This window comes from Odocoileus virginianus, chromosome 23, assembly GCF_023699985.2.
Source record: "Odocoileus virginianus isolate 20LAN1187 ecotype Illinois chromosome 23, Ovbor_1.2, whole genome shotgun sequence".
NCBI lineage: Eukaryota > Metazoa > Chordata > Mammalia > Artiodactyla > Cervidae > Odocoileus > Odocoileus virginianus.
In genome coordinates, this window is record NC_069696.1 from 28,535,381 (window position 1) to 28,557,872 (window position 22,492).

Sequence of the window (22,492 nt, forward strand, 5' to 3'; positions counted from 1 at the left end):
ATTCATGTAAATAACTGAGGGAAAATAATAATCTCCTTCCAAGAAATGCATCAGTGAGGAGCCCATGTTAGGATGAAGATGAATGAATTATAAAACCAGGATTACAACTTCCAAAAACTATTGTCAACATCACTTCAATAGAGTTATCAGATATAGCTGTTATTTCAACAAAGGTCTTATTAATGATATTAAAAAGTTTAAAATATCAAGGTCATTATCTAAAATTATATATAAATATGAACTCATATTTTTAATAAATTTAAAGCAAAGAGGAAAAGGATGGTAAACTTCTCTATATCTATGTCCCTTACCCCACTACTTTCCAGAGAAACTAAAACATACATTTTATGTTTTACAAATCTTAGAACTGTGAATTTTGGTTATAGAGCCTCAAGATTCAACTTTTTGTAGTAATTCATCCTCTTTATAAGGACTCCTTTGTTCCCAGAAACTAGTTATTGTTCCACATTTTTTTCTATTAAAAAAATAATCATGTTCTGATTTATATCTAAGACAGACTGACCTTATGTATGTATCTCTGTTCTTTCCAAAGACACCATTAAAATTATAAAACAGATAAATTTATAAATTTACATCACATAAGATAATTAAGAATACAAGGTAAACACATGCATGAAATATCACCAAAGTTTTGACAGATGAAAAGCAACTGTAGAGTGTTAAGAAAAATAATGGATGAAACATAGTAGAGTATATACTTGGAGGAGGTTAAATGAAAATGGGGCTTACTTTTACTCAGAATTACCAAAATGTCTTAGGACTTGAAACACAGGGTATGAGAGTGAACAGGACTTTAAGACCTGGGTTGAAAACAATAATATCACAGTAAGTTCCCTGCATACAAACCCTCAGTATGCAAACTTTCAAAGAGGTGGATGTGCATTTGCATGTTCCAATCAAGTAAGTTGTTTCAGGGGTCTGGCATGCACTCTCACGTGGCTGTGCTTTTGTGTCCTTTATGGTACTGTATAGAGTGCACTAGTACAGCATCTTTATCTCAAGCCCAGGATGTCCAAGGGCAAGTGTTAAAGCATCAGTGATGTAGCTGGTACTGCTAAGTAGCATCCAAGCACAAAAGTGAAGATAACTGAGAGAGTGGAGAGACAGGAGTAAGAAGTGAGAGAGTGGAGAAACAAGAGGAAGAAGAAGTAACTGAAGAATCGAAGAGATCATGACATAGGAAATGGCAAGGGGATTTTCTTCATTTGAGGAGGCACTGTTAGGTTTTGAAGCACAGGATGTGAATGTAGAATGGTACACAAGGGTTGTAGCTGGCATTCAGAATACGATCCAGTGCAACCATGTCATCTATGATGAGAAAAAAAGAGCTGCTACCCAGACATCACTGGATTGTTTTTTCAAGTGAGTCACAGACTTGAATCCAGAAAAGAACCAGAACCTGTGCCATCAACATCAGGCTTGAGCGGAATTACAGCTTGCCCTCCATCTCCTATTGCTGATGATCCTTCAGCTCTACCATCTCTCACCTCCTTCCCCTCCTCCAGTCAGTAACTCTCCTCATCTGTTCACCTGATGCCAGCCCCTATATGCCAGCTGTTGTACTGTACCATCAGATTTTAAATGTTTTGTTTTTTATGTTTGCTTTTTATATATGATTTGTGTGCAAAGCATTATAACCTACTACAGTAAAGTATTACATAGCTGATTGTGTAAGTTGGGTACCTGGACTAAACGTTGTTGGACTTATGAACGAACTGGACTTACAAACATGCTCCTGGAACAGAACTCAGTCCTATGTAGAGGACTTGCTGTGTTTGAAAGTGACTTTCATCCTCCCCGTCTACACCACAGTGCCCCCCAACAGAAACTAAACAGTCCAAGGAAACATAAGACAGTCAGCATGATCACTGGAATCCCAGAAAAGAAGACCTTTGTGTACCCATATATAGGATTTATGTTATGTGTGGCTAGCTTTCTGTTCTCTCTAACCCAGTGCCCACCTCTTGATAAACCTCATTTACAGTCAGAGTTCCCAGTCTACTTTTTCTTATCTCATCCTTAAATCTGGATGGATAACAATCATTTTCTAATTCAAGCAGAACTTCAAGCTGAAAGAGTAACATCAAGATAGGCAAGTTGGTGAAAATGAGACAAAAGATAATTTAAGGAAATGAAAATTTAATTTTTTGGTAAAACCCTCAAATTTGTATACCCTGAGATATTCAAGAAGAATATTCCATTAAACAATAGGATAACCTGAAGAAGGAATTATCAGAAAACAAGAAGTTTCTCATCGAAATTGAAAAGGTAATTTCTCAAAGATCCAATTAAAAATTTTAGGAGATAAAGTGTAGGTATCACCTAAAATGAAGAACAAAGAAACAGAGACCAAAATATGAACAATAAGAAACATAGCTACTAACACAGAAAATACAATGTCTGCCTAATAGGAGATTCAGAAAAAAGTGAAAAATGAAGGGGATAAAGTGGTCAAGAAAAGATAATTTTCAAGACCAAAAGAATATAACTTTAGAACAAAGACTCAGTTTTTACAAAATAAATAACAAAAATATCAATATATATCTGATATTTTTCATTTACAGTGAAATGTCACAGTAAATAGAAGATACTAAATGTTTTCAGAAAGGGAAAATATTGGTCTTCACCAACAGAAACATCAGATCAACACTGTATTTGTCATAGATGCTAGAAGATGATGAGTCAATGAATTTAAAATATAAGGAAAATTACTTTCAATTACAATTTTACTTGCAGCCAAACTATAATCAAGAAGAGGGGTAAAATGGAGCATTATTACATATGGGTATATTTAGAACTTTTCGTGCCAAAAACTTTATGTCTGGATGTCATTCTGATCTGTGATTTACATCTGATGTGATTCTGGACCAAGAGAAGGAGGTAAACCAAGGAGGACAATATAGGAAACAATGATTTTTCCCGTCCTAGAGAACCATAAAGGGACACCCTAGAATGTCGGCAGGACTAACTAATTTAAATGAAAGCAAAAGAACCTGCCTTGAAGCAGGTATCAAGGAAAATTGGATTGTGGAGGTCTGGTTTATTCTTGAGAATTTATGGAGATGATAAGGTAAATAACATGAGGAAGAAAGGCTAACGAAAAGGCAGTTGGAAAGTTCATAGCTACACAGAAATGAAATAAGAAGCATCCTACTAGACTAGGAAGAAAAATAGGTAGTCTCATATTTTAACATAAAAGTCATTCATTGATTTTCAATCTTTAGGATTAACCAACACGTAAAGCCCAATAGGTGTGTGTGTGTGTGTGTGTGTGTGTGCGTGCGTGCACGTGTGTTTGCGTGTGTGTGTGTGTACTATTGTTTAGTCACTAAGTCATGTCAGACTCTTTTGCAACCCCATGAACTGTAGCCCACCAGGCTTCTCTGTCCATGAGATTTCCCAGAAGGAGTACTGGAGTGGGTTGACAGTCCCTTCTCCAGGGGATCTTCCTGACCTAGGGATTTAACTGCATCTCTTGTGTCTCCTGCATTGGCAGGCAAATTCATTACCACTGAGCTACCTGGGAAGCCCAGGTGTATATACATATATACACATATGTATTATATATATTTAGAGTAAACATTCAAATAACAGAAATCAACACTTTTAGGTGTGAGAGAAGAGAGATGCTATCCTCATCCAACACAGCAAATGCTGAGGCATTATTTATAATTTATTGGATAAGAAAAGAGGTGTAAGTTAACTAAAGTTTAAAAATATCTATTTAGAAGAACTTCATTGACACATGTAACTATATTACACGGTGCGGGAAGGAAACAGAAAAGGCTGCTGGCATTGCAATACCAGAACTATGTCTTCCAGTTCCAAGTTAATGATATTTAAAGGTGATGAGTCAGAAACAGCATTGTAATATCCAGGCAAGAATATTGGAGTAGGCAGCCATTCCTTTCTCCAGGGTATCTTCCAGACCCAGGGACTGAACCCTTGTCTCCTGCATTGCAGGCAGATTCTTTACTTTCTGAGCCACTAGGGAAAGTCCATTTGATATACAGAAGTAAATAATAGGAGGCTATTAAAAATAAAAGCAGATTGTAAGGAGGCACCTTCTGAGTAAAAATGTGGGCACAGTATAGAGGCCTGGGCGCTGGAGGGCTGTTCTTATTATTCTCCAGTACTCTTTTAGCCATGAGGCACATGTAACATTAATAAAAAGTAAAATACATATGGGCTTCTCTGAAAGCTCAGTTGGTAAAGAATCTGCCTGCAATGCAGGAGACCCCAGTTTGATTCCTGGATTGGGATATAAGCATATCAATCCATCTATATCTCTATGAACAAAGGCAGCTTTGTCCAGATCAAGAAATAATATGAATGTTCGAAATTCTATCATTAGGCAATCGCCATGAGATGCATTAAAAAAAAAAAAAAAAAGAATGCTGAAAGGGCCTTCCCAGGTGGCACCAGTGGTAAACACCTCACCTGCCAATGGAGGAGTTGTAAAAATTCAGGTTCAACCCCTGGGCCAGGATGATCCTCTGGAGAAGGAAATGGCAACCCACTCCAGTTTTCTTGCCTGGAGAATCCCATGCGCAGAGAAGCCTGGCAGGCTACAGTCCATGGGGTGGCACAGAGTCGGACACAACTGAGCGACTTAGCACACATGCACACGCTGTAAGGATTCTAAAGCGGCTCCCTTTGAGTAAAAGGACGGACCTGCAGTTATCATCACTGCTCTCTTAGGAAAGGACACTCATCTTCTCAACAGGAAGTTCTCCTTCGAAAGTACAAGGAAGAGAGGAAAATCATTCCTAAAGCTCCTACTTGGTATTTTCAGGTTCTCTCCTCTAAAAAATCTATCTGAATGCCAAGAACTATATCCTTCCAGGTGTGGTGCATTTTATTTCATAGAGTAAAACATTACTCAGAGCTCAAGGAGTTAATACATTTCCTTCTTGGGTTGAAATGCTACCTTAATTATACGGCGTTTATTCTTGGCATTTCCAGTTTCCTAAAGAGACAAGGTTACTTTGCAATCTCTTTGTGCTCATGCATGTGTGTGGGGTATTGTTGAGGGGGGGTAAAATGCTTCCAGCTTACCACACTCAGAGAAAGAAATCATAAATCAGCAGGTCAGGCAGGTACTATTATTTCACCTTTAACATTATTATGTTTTCAATACAATATTTGAATGGATTTCCTTCTGCATAATAATTTATCGAGAATTACCAAAACTCTTAATGAGCTCAGAGAACTCTGGCTCCAATAAAATGAAACCTTTATCACAAATTGGTTGAGCCTATGACTGCAACTTCATCATTCAATTGTATATAAGTCAAGATGTATTTTTACTTTGTAGGAATAAGTTCCCAGGGAAAGAAAACTCATTTAAAAACTTTGGACCATTAAACCTTAAATGGTAGAATATCAATAAAATAAAAAGGAACTGGACCAAGACTCAAGAAACTTGGAATCCAGCCATCATTCCGCAAGTAACAACTTATGTGACATTGGGAAAGTCTTCTAACCTTACTTGGTTTCAGTTTACAAATGTCAAAATGAGAGATGTGTCTAAATAAAGGCTTTCTAAAAATCTGTTGTAGTTCGAAAAATCATATATATTTGGAACAGAGAACTTACAGTTTTCAGTGGCTGCTGCCATGTAGGTTATACTGTTTTCCTAGAAATTATTCTCTTGCTAGAAATATTCATTAAATTGTCCATCATGAGAAAAACAGAAAGAAGCTTTTCTAACAACTTAGGCAAAAAACCTTTAGCATTGTGTGCTCACTGCATGCCAGGGATAATGCCATTTAATCCTTACACTAACCAGGTGTGACTGAGGTGCTATAATCCTCATTTAATAGACCGGAATAATGAAACTCAGAAGGATTGAGCACTTTTCCCAAGATCACCCAGCAGATGAGGTATAAAGATGCAGAATATGAATCTGATTATGTCAAAATCCAAAGAACTTCCTCTTTATCTTTTTGTTTAACCATTTAATACACTTAACTTTCATGTGAAGTGAAGTTACTCAGTCGTGTCCAACTCTTTGCGACCCCATGGACTGTAACCTGCCAGGGTCCTCTGTCCATGGAATTGTCCAGGCAAGAATACTGGAGTGGGTTGCCATTTCCTTCTCCAGGGGATCTTCCCGACCCAGGGATTGAACCTGAGTCTCCCGTATTGCAGGCAGACGCTTTACCATCTGAGCCATTTCATACAGTTATATAATCTTATAACCCCCGAAGATTCAAGCTCTTTCATACATACAATGGAATATACATATTGCACAGCTAAGAATAGAAATTTGCTTAGTCCTAGACAGAATTAGTCTCCCAAAGCTACTATTAGTCTTGCACGTGCTTACTTTATGAATCAGAAATAATGACATGGGTTATTAAATACCAATTCTTTGCTCCCAAGAGAATACAATGAACACTAGTTGGAGAAGTTTATCAGAAGAGGGAATGCAACAAATATAAGTTTAAACACTGAGCTTCCAGTTTGGTAATCATGAAATTATGCATTTGAAAAGAAGTACAATATCTTTAAATTCACCTTTAAAAATATTTGTCAGTTTCATACTAGAACATGTTGTTGAACCTACCCCTAAGATGCTAATAAGAATCTTAAATTCCATAAATTATTACTGGAAAAGGGTAAGAAATTTAAAGCTAGGACCTGTTTCCCACCCCCACACCCATAGCTGTAGAAACCATGTCCTACACAAAGCTTCAAGACAAAAAGGAAACAAGTCTCTAGGAACATTCAATTTATTGCCATAATGGATATTGAGTAGAGGTCACTCATTCATTTACTTTAAAAAGGTTTTGCTAACAGTGAATCAGGTCAAGATGAACCACCGGTCTAGGACCATAATTAGAAACATAAACCACCTAAGCAGGACTAGAAACAAGCTGATTTATTATAAAAAAGAGATGAGTCAAAAAATAAAAATTGCTGAAGTTGGGCATTATAGTACAAGTAATACAGCAAAAGAAAAATAAATTACCCTTAAAAAGTCCATAAGGATATTTTTCTCTGAAATATTTTATAAAGTTCATCTTATATAATCATATGCATTAAAAGTTAGCTAGACACAGTAAATAAAAGTGCAAAATACTCTTTCTTAAGAACAATAAACAAAAAGATGAAAGAAGAGCACTGTTGAACAGTAGAAAAAGAAGATTAAACTTTCTTAGTGTTCCTAAAATTAAGGATCTCATAAAGAGACAAGTTCTTAATGGAAGATTGGATGTTTCTGATATTATGCATGATTTTATTTGTAGAATGAATTGATTTATGATCCTCCAAAGAATAACAGAAAGCTTTCTTAATTCTTCCTTTAATCCTCATGAGTCAGTTATGTGAACAAATTTTGAAGACTATGACTCTATAAAGTCTTTATAAGGAAGTAATGTTGATTGAGTTTTCAACCCAATTAAGATCATGCAATTTTAGAGCTGAGGTTGTTTTTTAAAGAGATAAAAACAGTTCATAAAGAATTGATCCTAAGTAATGAAATAAACTGATTAATCTGCCAATCCTTATGGTATTCTCTTCAATAAATAACTATGGAGTAAAACTTACCACTGTTCTTTTACATCTTGAGTTGAAAAAATATATAATTAAAAGGTCAAGAGAAATACTTTAAATAATCTGGGTCATTAGCATATGTGAATGTTTGTTCATACACATACATACAGACTTGTTCTATGTTTTTAAGTTGAATGAAATATACTTCAAATGGAATAAAGATGACTAAGTTAACCTCTATTTAAAGAGACATTATAAAAGAATGAGGAGAATTTTAGGAAACATCACCCTCCTGTTACTGTAGCTATCAAGTATGAAAATTATTCTGCTCTCTTACCTATCAATCTAATTTATCTCACAGATCTGCTTAACCCATCTAATGTATTTACTTCATGTCTTTCCTAATATGTGCAGCAAGTTAATGTCTTATATATTTATAGTTGAAACAAAAATTTTAAAACCTGTCCTAGTTTTGGACTAATTACATTGTAGTCCACTACTATATCAATAAAGAAACTAAAATGTACTTTTTTTTCTAAGGTTGAAAGGAACAATTGCATAAAATATCTAAAAAATTCAAGCAGGATGAATAATGTAAGTGCTATGTTTATTTCTACAAGGTCTTAAGGCTTCATACTTAAGAAAAAAGTTGATCAAATTCAAAATATATTACATAAGTATTTTCAGATATCAAGTAAAATTTAATCTATGGCAAATTCTTACATGAGCATTGACAAGTTATGCATCGACAAAAATTCATTTAATAATAATACTTGTTATAAATTTAATTTGCCTTCTACCATAACAGGTTTGATTTTTAATCTTTTTCTTCCCTCTCCAATACTGCCAAAAAAAAGGAGGAATTAGAGAAAAACTTCTTAAAAGGAAATATGGTTAAGGATTTATATGGGGAACAAAAAGGATATCTTCTATGTTTTTAATCTTCTATTTCTACACATGCCACTACATCAGTGCTTCCCATAACTGTTTGAACAATCTCTCAATAGACTAATTTACATATATTGTGATTTTCATAACTATTAAGTGTTTGCAAGACAGCTCCAAATTAACAATTTATAAAATATACTTTAGAACTATGCTTTTAGTTAATGAGTATACTAGAAGCTGTGAAAATTGATTCCTTTCAGACTGTCACTCTTGTTTAGTACTTATTTCTTGCCTGAAACATTCCCAGACTTTAAAAAAAAAATAGCTTGATGCGTTTTGACTCTGTCAGTATCATTTATCTGTACTAACACTGGAAAGAGGACAAATACACAGATATAATACCCTACATCTCTTTATGTTTCCCCCATATTGCCAGCAGTGTGACATTATTTCTTTTAGGAACTACCAGTTTTGTGTTTTTTTTTTTTTCTTATCCTGTTAACTAGTGGAGGCCAGAAGAGTAATATTTCGATCAAAAAGAAATTCTAAGCTTTTAAAATTCTAATACTCAGCAAAATTTCTACTAACAGTCAGAAAACTTTGCTTTTCTCACCCTAGTTCTACCTCTAACTGTCATGTGATCTTGGGCAAGCCATTACAGTTGGCTCCCACTCACTAGAATAGAGTCATGTGATGTCATAATGAAGTCATAGCATTTCTAGAACAGTGTAAGGCACTTCATTTAAAAAATGCTCTGACTTACAAATTAATATGCTGCAAGCTCTGGAGCAAGAAACCTACCAATTTGAACATGTTGACATTATGACAGTGTTTTAAATCCACACTATTAAGTGGCCATAATTATGGAATAATTCCAAAAAAGTACTAAGGTGTTGAACAATTTAAATGGTCAGAAAATACAGCTGATTGACTCTTCCACACATTTATAATATGGGTTTGCATATAGTTTTGTGATTCTATTTAACAAAAGACAACCTCAATCATAAAAATTATAAAAACAAAACTATTGGTATCCTCATCAAATTACAGTGAAATCAAGTGACTTGTAAAGGCCCACATCACTCACTATGGAATTTTATCTTATTTGTAATGAGAAATTGCCATAATAATTTTATTATCTTCAGTTTTCAATAACCAAATTATTTTAGGTGTAGCTAACTTGGTATCATCAACTAAAGTTATATTCCAAGTCAGTAAGCTTAGATTAAACATGAAACCCAATAAATAGTTTTAATGCATTGAATGAATAACCATACTCCAGATATGGACAGATAGACAATATCACATTAGAATCTGTTGTTCATACTTAAGGAAAGCAAAGAGTCTTGGCTGTGATATTTTACTGATGATGTTTCTCTGTCTCACTAAAAGCTATGACTACCTTATTAAAATCTCAGGTAGACCACGAATGATTGCCTATATAATCCACAGTATAGAAACTAAGGCTAGCTGACCCAGCTAGAAAAAATGAGATAATTTATTTTTGTCAAAGAAGCCTAAATATGATAAACATGCAAATGAAATCATTTTGACATGTTTGCTTCTGTCATCTATGATATTTACACTTAAATATATTGGATTCTAAAAATACAGCTTCAATAGAATGATGAAATTCTAACTGCAAATCTAACAGCTGCTTTAAGATGGATGATGTCAAGTAAGGTTGGAGTCAGTGCTCCATGAACTATATCTTCTTCTTGCTAGTCACAGCAAATATGTATTGACCACTTACTATATGCCTTGAAACTACACTGAAGTTCTCTATCCACAATTTTACTAAATCCTCACAAATACTCTATGAAATAAGTGCTTTCAGAAAAGGAGTATTCAGAAAGGGAAACAGATTGTGTCAAAGTGTGTGTCACAAGCAAGTGGTGGCATGAGACTACCCCAAGCAGCTTTGCTTCTCATCATTGCAAATTTTCACAGAAGAAAAATACGGAAGTTACAGAGCCTTCAGTCCTGGTTTCTCCAGGCAATATAAGGGTGAAATTAGAGTTGAAAACAAGATCATTACCTTCCCTAACTTCCACCTTGAATCTGCGTGACTCTTCAGCCTACTACAAAAAGTTCTCTCTTCCACAGCTAACAGAAAACCTGATACCTCTCTGCTTTGGTTCCTGGGAACCTCCCCCATTAAGAACAATTACATGCATGTTTTCAACATCAAAGAATAAAGAAAAGGAAACCTTTCTCCACAAAAGTTTCCCTTCAACGTAAGATAAGAATTGCCACCAGCTTGCTATCCCTGAAACTCCTCAACACAGGCAAGATTCTGCCACTCCCATGACAGGCAAGATTCTCCTGACACAGGGGGGCCACACGTAACGACTGGGCTGAAAGTAGCTTTAATTCTGCAGCTTACTTCAGTGAGGTCATCTGAGAAACAAAATCTACTTCTTAATTGGAAGTCCGTATGAAATTATGATTTCTGACCTGGATCTGCTGCTGAAGCAAATTGATTTTGTGTTGCTGCTGCAGAAGCTGCTGCTGTTGTCTCGCGATCTGTGGAGAAACGGAACAAGGGAAATGTTAAGAGTGTATTGCAGGCCCGGGGGAAATTCCCATGGTTCTGTGTCACAAAGTTTAATATGACATTGATTAAGCTCATGAAAATAGACGTGTCCACGCCCCTACAGGACCAGCAATTCATCCTTGAGTCTGATCAAACAAGGTATTTTGACTTGGGGAACAGTTACGTTTCTTCTGGCCTAAAACAAATGAAGTTAAGACAAGACAACAGTGGCCCAATCCAATCTGAAATGCTAGAGTTTCAAAAATCCCTCTTTCTGGCCATTTAGTAAGGAGGTACTGTCTCTGACATCTTCAGCCCTTAGGAGAGGAAAAGAATGTCACACATCCTCCTGTTTATGAAACAGAGTCCAGAGGAGCACCAAGTATTAAAAGATGCTGTATTCTTTAGTGAGGTGTTGGTATGTTTCTATATCTTGGTGAATACCATCATTTCTGCCTCTCACAAATCTCTAACTCCCCAGTCCTCAGCACATTCAATTCTGGTCTCTGCCCCCACTCTATACTAAATGGATTCTTAATAAAGTCACCAGTCACTTCCAATTTGTTAAATTCTGAAGTGTTTCCTAGTCCCCACGACTTGACTTTTCATCAGAATTCAATACTCAAGTGCTTTCCCTTGCCTCAACTTTCTCCCTTGGCTTCTCTGTCATCACATTTTCCTGGTTTTGCTCCCACCTCTGAGTCTGATCCTTCTCAGAGACCATCAGTGGCTCTCTTCAGTGGTTCAACGTTGTAGGCTCAATTTTAGACTCTATTCTTTTCCATCTATATATATGTCAAGTGATTACAAATTTGTTTCTCTAGCCTGATCTTTGCTATAGTGTTAGACCCATTTATCTAACAAACATTCTCAAAAGCACTCCCAATTCAACAGATTCAAAACTAAACTCAAGAATTAGCCCTCAATGTGGTCAACTTAAGTGTTTTCTAAGCCATACTACCACAATCCCCCCGCCCCCCGCCCCGTTATTCCTTCTTATAACATCTTCTACCTACTTAATATATTCTATCATGTTATATTTCATGTTTGTTTTAATCAACAGATTTCTGTCTCCTCAGAAGAAATCCATAAATACAGTGATGCTAGGGACTATGCAGATTTTCTTTTCACCATTTACGCAAAGTCTGATGCAAAGGAATACAGAAGGAACATTTGATGAAGCATGTATGAGTGAAGAGATAAGAAAACTTTAAATACTTCATTATATGAGATAGGGCAGGAAACCTTTTCACAAGAATATAACTTCTGACCTCATAAAACTTATAGCTTTCTTAAAAATAGGCTCTAATTCTTTTTCCTAATGCTATGATTACTATCATTTTCATTATGAAGGTATATTCTTTAACCTCTGCTTCATAAAGCTAAAAATTTATGAAAAAATAGATACAGGGTCCATTACTATGAATGAAAGTAGAGAACTTATATAATAAAGTTGGGCCTTATGGCTGCACAATGCATTTTTTATTTCCCCTGTATACACTGGTGCAATTATAATTATTTTAGTATTTTCATTTTATCTTAAGAATACAGCTTAAAGAAATTCCTTTTTATTTTCTTGAAGAAAAGTAGGAAAGGAAAAGGTAGAAAATTAAATATCACTCTCCTCTTTAAGTACAGTTCTTTCCTCCCAAATATCAATATTTCAGCTGATATCTTTTTATAAGTGTCTTAAAATTTTCTCAGGAAACTGACTACCTCATAGCCCTCCACATTCCCTCCTGTTCTAAGTCACTGCTGGCTTTGGCCTGTATTGGTGTGATAGCTTCCTATTTGCTTTCTCTGCTTCTGCCCTTGCTCCTTGCAGCCTATTATAACCTAGCAGAAAGACAGATCATTTTAAAACGTAAGTTGAGTCATGTTATTCATCATTTCAAAACCCTATGTCTCAGTTTCCACATAATGCCTGCAAGGCCCTGTATCTCTCCAATCTCATCTCTTCTCTGTCTCTTCACTATTGCCACACTTTTCTACCATCTGTTGAATATACCAAGGATAGTCTTATTTTCCAAGAATACTTCTGCCTATGGGCCATTGCATGTGCTCTCCCCACCATCTAGAATAATCTTCCTGGATAACTACACTGCTCACTCTCTCACTACCTACGAGTCTCTGATCAGCTGTAATATTGTCAAGGAGACCTCCCTGAGCACTCAATCTAAAAGAGCCTACCTCTCTACCTGGTGCCCTCATCCCTATGTCTCTGCTTCATTTTCAACATATATTTAATTGATTTATTGTCTGTCTTTTCCTAACTAGAATTCAATACATATGGGATTTTTGTCTATTTTATTTCTTCTGTATTCCATTAACTAGGACAGAATCTGGCACCAAATTGGGGCTCAACAGTGGTAGCTCAGGTGGTTAAGAATCCACCTGCAATGCAGGAGACCCTGGTTTGATTCCCTGAAGAAGATCGGGAAGATCCCCTGAAGAAAGGAAAGGCCACACATTCCAGTATTCATGTGCTTCCCCGATGGCCCAGCTGGTAAAGAATCCACCTGCAATGTGGGAGACCTGGGTTCGATCCCTGGGTTGGGAGGATCCCCAGGAGGAGGGCATGGCAACCCACTCCAGGATTCTTGCCTGGAGAACTCTCATGGACAAAGGAGTCCGGCAGGCTACAAGCCAGCATGGCATGCCAGAGGGGACTTGAGAGAGCAGAATGGGCTCCAGGAACCTGACCTGTAGCCTCCAGACGAGATCTTCTCCCAGACTGTGTAGGCATCATTGCCTGACACCTCTCCAGTACAAGGGAGACATTTCTGGAAGTGCCTAATGATTTCTTAAGTTCTAAGGAGAATGTCAGAGTAAGTAAAAAATTCTAGAATCTGTTGAAGATGTCTGAGAATAGGCCAGGATGTAAAAAGAAAAAGTAAGGCACATTGCTCTCCGTTAATAATTGTCCAGATTTTTGAGGACAAGCATGCTTCCAGACCCATCAAAATATGGATTCTCTACAAGGAAATATCTTCATCTGAGCTCCGGTTTCAGAGGCTCCTAGGGTTTTCTGAATTCAGATAGCTAGAAGTATTGAAGGCTGTTGTTCAGTTGCCAGGTCATGTTTGACTCTTTATAACCCCATGGACTGCAGAATGCCAGGCTTCCCGTCCTTTACCATCTCCCAGAGTTTGTTCAAATGCATGTCCATTGAGTCAGTGATGCTGTCTATCTATCTCATTCATCTACTGCCCCATTCTCTTCCTGTCTTCAATCAGGGTCTTTTCCAATGAGCTGGCTCCTCTTATGAATAAGAAAAGAATGGTGTTCTTCTCGACTGCCATGGGCAATCACTATCTGAAGTTATTTTGTTAAATTTTTTGTTCCTCTTGATTGTCTCTCTTTCCACCAGAATTTAGGGGCTTTGTCTTTCTGTTTAATTAAAGTAACTTCAGTACTTAGCACAGTACCTGGCCCACAAGAAGCACTTGATTACTATTTTTTTTAATAAATTAAACTTACCATCTCCAGGGGTTTAAACTATTCTCTATGTAGATAACCACAGAAAGTAAGTTCAGCCCTCTCTTCCAAACTATTTATTGATAAAGAAAGCTGAGCACCGAAGAACAGATGCTTTTGAACGGTGGTGTTGGAGAAGACTCTTGAGAGTCCCTTGGACTGCAAGGAGATCTAACCAGTCCATCCTAAAGGAGATCAGTCCTAGGTGTTCATTGGAAGGACGGATGTTGAAGCTGAAAGTCCAGTACTTTGGCCACCTGATGTGATGAGCTGACTCATTTGAAAAGACCCTGATGCTGGGAAAGATTGAAGGCGGGAGGAGAAGGGGATGACAGAGGATGAGATGGTTGGACGGCATCACCGACTCAATGGACATGAGTTTGGGTAAACTCTGGGAGCTGGTGATGGACAGGGAGGCCTAGTGTGCTGCAGTCCATTGGACATGACTGAACTGAACTGAATATTCTCTCTCATGGTTTCAAATGGGCAACCTGAAGACAGTTCTAATTCAATATAAAAAAGCCATCTGCTTTTCCAAATCTACCTGCGTCTGGACTTTGCCTGTCACCCAGGCTCAACCCTTTTCCTCTCTCTTTAGCCCACTTAAAAAATTCAACTATCCATGATTCTTCCACCTGTTCTCTCTTTTTCCATGGTCATTACCCTGTTTACAGTCTCATGTATTATTTAGATTATTATAATAGATTCCTATCCAAATTTCCTGCCCCATAATTGGAAATTTACTTCACTAGTTGAATCCTACACCTAGCCTTCAAAGCTCACACTAAACAGGTCAAACGAAAGCTTTCATAACATCCCTGACTGGAAATGTTCTCTTGACTCTCTCCATGGTTCTTTCTGCATTTCTCTCTTATCCATCACCTTGATTACAATCACTTCCATGCTGCATACCACCGAAATAGTTGATAAGCTTTTTCAGACCAGTTTTTTGTTTACTTTGGTATTTCGCCTTTTTATTATGCATGGTAGAGAGGAGAGAGGCTTTTACTGATCTCTGTTTGCCTCACAGAGTGACCTATAAGCTGCAGGCAAAACAATGCCTGTGCCTCCAGCTCTTACTAGACTGTGTCTCTAGTTCTGACTCACCTGTTCTTGCTGCTGCTTGGCCAGCTCCATTTGCTGGCGCTGTTTCTCAATCTGAGACGCAGCCAGTTTCTTCTGCTCATCATGGGCAGCCAGCAGCTGCTCTCGCAGACTGGTTAGCTGATTGATCATACCCATGAGCTGCCTCTCCTTCTCAGCTAGGCTTTCGGGAGTCCCTGAGAATAAGATGGCAATAGGACGTGTGAAAAAAAAGAGAAATGAGAAGAGAGTGGTTCCTCAAAGACAACGACTCGGGTATGTAGAGAAATGTTACAAATAAAAGGTTTGGCACCCAAACAAACATATACTTACCTTCTTTCAAACTGTAACTCAACAGTAAAAAGTGATGGCTATTTATCCATTATAGAATATCAGGATGAACGGATATCTTGGTTATTTTGTATTTATGACAAGTAACAATCTATATAGCTTTTTTCACTTTAATTATACAAGTAAATAAAATATTATTGGCTTAGTATTTATTATTCTTAATGTTCTAATCTGGAGTCTGATGGAAATAAAAAGCGGTTTAAAGCACAGTTCTTGGCTTTAATTAGTTTTTTAAATCAAATTAAAGAGTCAAGACAAAAACATGAAAACATAATAACTGAAGTTATTAAGAGATCAAGTTATCATTATCAGGGATATCTCCTTTTCTTAAAATGAGAATTTTGAAGAATCAGAATTAAGGAATCCTACATTTAAAAAGGAAAAAAGACAAAACAAAACAAAACAATTAACCCATCAAGTTTTAGACTGTTTTCTCAAATGCCACTCAGAGGCTTTCTTCAAAGATAGAATAGAGCTAACAGAAAAAATATTCAAGTTTGAGAATATAAATTTGTGCTATCATGAAATAATGAAACATAGCTGTAAAACTAACATTATGGCCACTCAAGGTTACAGTTAAAGTCAAGATTTGGAGAACAAATCACACAATAATTTAAACTAAGCAGTATGTTTGAGATACTTAAACCATGCCAGTGAATTTTCTAAGTCAGATTAAAATACTGATTTGTTACTGAAATAGAAACAATATCACTTTTAATTGTTCTTTTAAGATTCATCAGATAGACAAGACCTCTATGGTAAAGAACTAGCAGTAGGAGAGAACACACTTTTTAATTACGATTTTCACTTCAAACATAAGACACTAAGCACTACTTCAATAATGGATTTGCCACCTGTATATGTAAATTAGATAGAAAGATCTATTATAACTCAGTCACCATTCCCCATCTCACTACATTTTTCTTCATCAATTTATGCTGAAAAAACACGTGCTTTTAGGAAGTAGTAGCTGTAGCTAGTAGCTTATCATTTTCATGTGCCCATTTGAAATGGAAATAAAATTTCAAATATAATTTATATAGGCTATAGAACAAATACCCAGAAAGGAAGTTCTGAGTAGAATAGAAGGCAAGAACATATCATGTACTCCTTATTATCAATTCTCAGTCTTAATCAGGACAGCTGCTCATTAAGTTGTTAAGGATTTATTATATTCCAGATATTCAGATTCCATTAAACAGAAGAAAATTTTTATAAGAATAATAACAATATGACTATTCTAATTAGAATCCCAATATTAAATAATCTAAATACATATTGGAAAGATATTTCAATGAAAATATTCAAATGATGGTAAAATGTACATCCTCATACACCATCAGCAGAGGAGTAAACTGCTATCACATTTCTCAGAATATGCACTAGGAAATGTGACATATATCATGTTTTATGATACTCATAAGGAGATTCAGGACAAATCCTAGGTTTCTGGCAAAATGCAAGAACCATTTACTGAGAGCAAAGGTCTGAGAAAGGGTTTGGTTTATGGGTGAGAATCAAGGGGGTAGTTTCATTTCTAAAAATCTAACCCAAGAAAACTGCAGCAAATGAAGTATTAACAAAGTTCTTAAATGAACTATTAGAAACAATCTAAATACCAAATCATCAAATAATTACAGGACATCCATATGGTAGTATTTTGTACCCAAGAAGAAAAAGTATCTTAAGAATATTTTATAATATAGGAACTTGTTCATGACATAAAGCTAGGTGAAAAAATTGGACAAAAATGAAACATTTGTATAAACACTTCAAGGCATACACATATCTACATTTATAGAAAAAAAACTGGAGGAAAGTTTATCTATATATTAATAGTGCTTATTTCTAGGTGATGGGTCATTAAATGGATCATTTTAATCTTTTCATATTTGTTACATTTAGAAAATCTTCTACAATGAATATTATTACTATTATTATTATTACTTGGTAAATACACAGAAGTATAATTTAAAAGCTTGAGGTGCCATTATCTATTTTATAGCTGATATAATACCAGTGTATAAAGAAATATATATATTTGATAATGAGTACAAATATCATTTTGTCATTCAGTATATGAAATATTAACAAAATCCTGACTTCACTTAGTCACACAGACATCAATAAGATTTACGTGAAATCTAATTTTATTGTCTCTGTTCAATTCAAACTCTGTGATCCTTTATCCCACTTCCCTTCATCTTTCATGTTTCAGTAACTTGCACTCTTGTGTGTTTTAATTTATGCTAATCTTGCTTCGATTTCCTAAGAATGGAGGCTTACTTAAGAGACAAAAATATCTTATGTTTCAGTTCTTTCTACTGCCTAGTGACTATAGAATGGTTATCATGAGAGCAATTCTTTTAATTCTGTAGGTTCCAGAGCAGAGGTGCACATTAGAACGTTCCTTAACCCAATGTGAGGGAAGTCATGAAGGAAGGGAACCAGCTTCAGTCATTCCAACCTCAGGAAGAGATATCACCACGCAAACATTGCTTATACTCTTTCATCTTCCATATCTGATCCACTGGGAATCCTCTCATCCTTAGACCATACTGTAAATCAGTCCATGGATTTTCATTTCCACTAATGCCCCTCATTTCAGGCTACTACCATCTCTCTCTTGCCATGACTCCCCTAACAGTTTCTAAAACATTCTATCTTCTACTTCTCCTACCAAAACCCATTCTCCAAGCACAAGTTCAGAGCGGTCATTTAGAAAGACATGCCAGATCATGTCAGGCATCCTGGTGGCTTAGCAGTAAAGAATCTACCTGCAAGGCAGGAGACTCGGGTTTGATCCCTGGGTCAGGAAAATCCCCTAGAGAAGGGAATGGCAACCCACTCCAGTATTCTTGCCTGGAGAATCCCACGGACAGAGGAGCCTGGCAGGCTACAGTCCATGGGGCCGCAAAGAGTCAGACACGACTGAAGCGACAGCATGCACACTCACCAGCTCATATCACACAACAGAATAAAACCATTTCAAAGCTTTATACTGGACACAGAATAAACTCCAAATTCCCTGCCCTTTCAGAGCCCTGAATGATCAGGCCCTTGCCTTCTTCGGCATTATCTCCTCCCATTTTCTCTTGCCAAAATACTTTAGTCCCATTGCCTTCTTTCAGTTTCCCTAACACCAATATGCAATTTGTTCCCATTTTAAGGCCTCTGTATTACCGAGTCGATAGACATGGGTTTGAGTAAACTCTGGGAGTTGGTGATGGACAGGGAGGCCTGGTGTTCTGCGATTCATTGGGTTGCAAAGAGTCGGACACGACTGAGCGACTGAACTGATTTCAAATATTTCCCTCTGGTAAACTTTTCCCCTAGCGTTTCTCAGTCTCAGTGCCATAGACATTTTAGTTCGTGTGCTTCACTTTCTGGGGAGTCACACGGTATAGATGCTGGTAGCACAGCCTGCCTAGCTGTAACACCTCAAAATGTCTCCAGACATTACCAAATTTCCCTGGTAAAGAACTACTGGCTTTGGGGTTTTTTCTTTCATTCACTCAACATATATCCACAGAATTCCTCCTGCATGCTTCACACTATTCTAGGAGTTAGGGGCACTATACTGTACAAGCCAGACAGAATGTCTGCTTCACAGAGAATACATTTAAAGGGAGGAGATAATCAACCAAGCAGTCAACCAATTGACTCTAATCCATCCAAATAGTAACTTAAATGCCAGCTCCTCTCCCAGAGTGCTTTTCCTGAACACTGAAATTAAAAGAGCCACCCCCTCCTCTTCTATCATGTGACTCCATCTTTATTCTGTACTTAGAAGTCAGCACCATATGCCGCGCTGTTACTGATATTTATTTATTGAATCTCCCAGTAGAGAATAAGCTCCATGAAAGCAGAATACTAGCTTGTTTTGTTCAACCCTATATGCCCCGAGTAGTGCCTCACACATGGTAGACTGTGTGTGTGTGTGTGTGTGTGTGTGTGTGTGTTAGTCGCTTGGTCATGTCCAACTCTCTGTGATCCCATGGACTATAGTCCGCCAGACTCCTCTGTCCATGGAATTCTCCAGGCAAGAATACCAGAGTGGGTTGCCATTCTTTTCTTCAGGGATCTTCCTAACCTAGGGACAGAACCTGGGTCTCCTGCATTGCAGGCAGATTCTTTATTATGTGAGCCAACAGCGAAGCCAGACACCCCGTAACTTTTTATTAAATGAATTAAATAAATAAACTTAAGAACAAAGTCCTTAATTGACTGATAATGTATAACTCTATGCAAATAGATAAAAACCCTTATCAGGATGATTTAAATTAAGGATGGCTTCAAATACATTTGATATAATGAGAAAAGAAAATCTTTGGAAGCTGATATTTCCTGAATATTGTTCTACCAAAATAGAATAGATATTTGGCTTGAAGTTGAAAAATCAAAATCACAGTGAATTTTTGGAAGTTTTGATCCAACTAAAGGAAAAATAAAAGGAAGGAAGAGTCACTCAGGAAAGGAAAAGTCCTAGAATTTCAACACCAAAAGTAAATTAGAGATAATGTTTCTTCCCTTGGAAACATTACCACACATTTAGTTCTTTGTTTTAAAGCAATAGCCAATCTTTGCCAGGATGCTTTGTTCTTTTATTGCTGGTGTTCCTTAGATTACCACTGTTATAATTTGGATAGGACTCTACTCAATTTAATTTTTTTATGGAAATGTTGCTGATTTCAATTGGTATTCCACTTGAAGGATCTAAAAGTCATTTATTGTGTTGCCTTTAAAAATTCTGCCTAGTGAAAGAGTCTCTACTAGACTGTAAGCTCCAGAAGGGCAGAAATCTGTCTACTCCATTTGCTATCATTACATCTCCAGAACATAGCACATGGCAAGACAGACAGCAGTATTTGTTGAATGAACTAAAAATATAATGAATAGAAACTAACTTAAGTTATTCTAAATTTATTACTAAAGCTTTTTTCAGTGGCAGTCTTATCCAACAAGAGCAAAAAGTCAGACCCCAACATCACAAGCTATGAATAGCATTATTCTGATTCATCAAAGGAATATTTAAGTCATCCAACCTACAAACATCTGTGAATTGGTCTTTTTCACTTACAATGAAGGCAATCAAACTTCGATGAAATTTAACTACATACCCTTTACTGCAATATAGCTACTCTTAGAAATTGGAATCAATTAAAATTATATAAGGGACATTATCATTTATTACATTACATTTATTACATTGATATTCTACTGTACATTGCTAATATGATAAATATACTTACTTTTGGGTTTCTACAACTTATTTTGAAAAAATAGTTCCTTTTTGCTTCAATACCTTTATTTTTTGGCTGCACTGGGCGGCTTGCAGCTTTAACTAACATCAGGATTTGAACCCTAGTACTCAGCTGTGAAAGTACAAAGTCCTAACCATCAGAGAATTCCCTTTGTTTGAATATCTTAAATGGTGGACTTTGGCACGGATTTTAAAATATATGTACTATAGAAAGCTATCAATTTTAGGAGTGACTACAATTAGAGTGAAATGAAGCACTTGAAAAGTAGCTATGGTCTTTACCACTGTTACCCCCCATGACTAGATATTTTGTTCCTGGGATATTTTGAAGAAGATGTATGTACTATCACTGTGCAGTGAAAACAAGTACCATTGTTACTTTTTATTAAAAAAAGTACGGTTCTATATAATCTCTTATTACACAAGTCTACTTTTTAATGGAGATTGTAATCTTGTAAACTTCTCCCAAATTTATTCTAGCCACTTACTTGGATATTGTACTTAAAATGTAAAACAACAATTTAAAAAATATGGCATTACCTTTGCTGCATGTAGAGACTGGAATACAGTGAATAATAACTATCTCAAAACATGGCATTGTTTGGTCATTCATTCATGAAATACGTACTGGGTTCCAAACTGTGGGCGACTAGTAAGGGAGGCAATGTACAAGGACAGTTCACCATGTGAGTAGGCTAACGATGGGTGCATCTTAGAGGGACTCTTCATCTAGCTGTCGTGGGTCTGAATATATTTTCAAGTTTTAGAGGATTTTAGAGATCACCCATTCCAACTTTACTGGAGACTGACTACCAAGCATTGTGTAAACAGCACAGGCTTTGAAGATAGAATTAAAGTCAGCTCTAGACCCTCTCATAACTAAATATTTGGTTTTGGATAACTAATCTCTTTCTTTGAGATTCAATTTCTTCTTACATAAAATGGGAATAAAATGACTTTGTTACAATAATTCTCAAAGGAAGATGTTAAAAAAGTGCCTGCACACAAATGGGCATGTAATCAAATGCAACTGTTTTTAAATGAGTGGATGAGGAAACAAACTAAAAGAGTAGCTTGATTCCCACAAGTCCTTGAAAGAATCTGGGCAACAAGAGACTGCATCTTTTTGACTGCACCATGCTTCTCTAGATAGAAAATTGTTCACTTCAAAAAGGAAAAGGCTTTAGGTTAATTCTATTATACAGTGATTTGGATGGCATAAGCTTTGGAGTCCCCATCTACAAGAAAGATACATAAATAATGTTTTTATAATTATTTTAATTTTAGAATCTTCACACCCTTTGCACAAATGAATACTTGTTAAATGAATGAATGTATTTTTAAATGAGAAAATGTGGAGAGCATATTTTTAC

At 36.4% G+C, this 22,492-nt stretch overlaps 1 protein-coding gene across 15 annotated transcripts in view; it reads right to left on the minus strand.

Annotated features, from left to right (window-relative positions):
- SOX5 (SRY-box transcription factor 5) overlaps nucleotides 1-22,492 on the minus strand; it is a 1,090,001-nt gene that overhangs the window by 212,377 nt on the left and 855,132 nt on the right. For 13 of the 15 annotated variants that reach the window (XM_070453774.1, XM_070453776.1, XM_070453775.1 and 10 more), the window contains 2 exons: nucleotides 15,530-15,702; nucleotides 10,867-10,935 (listed from right to left, as the gene is read on the minus strand). In XM_070453774.1, coding sequence (XP_070309875.1) covers nucleotides 10,867-10,935; nucleotides 15,530-15,702 — 242 coding nt within the window. Of the gene's footprint in view, nucleotides 1-10,866; nucleotides 10,936-13,648; nucleotides 13,764-15,529; nucleotides 15,703-22,492 lie in introns of those variants that run through there. The other 2 variants (XM_070453784.1, XM_070453785.1) reach the window with 2 other exon arrangements.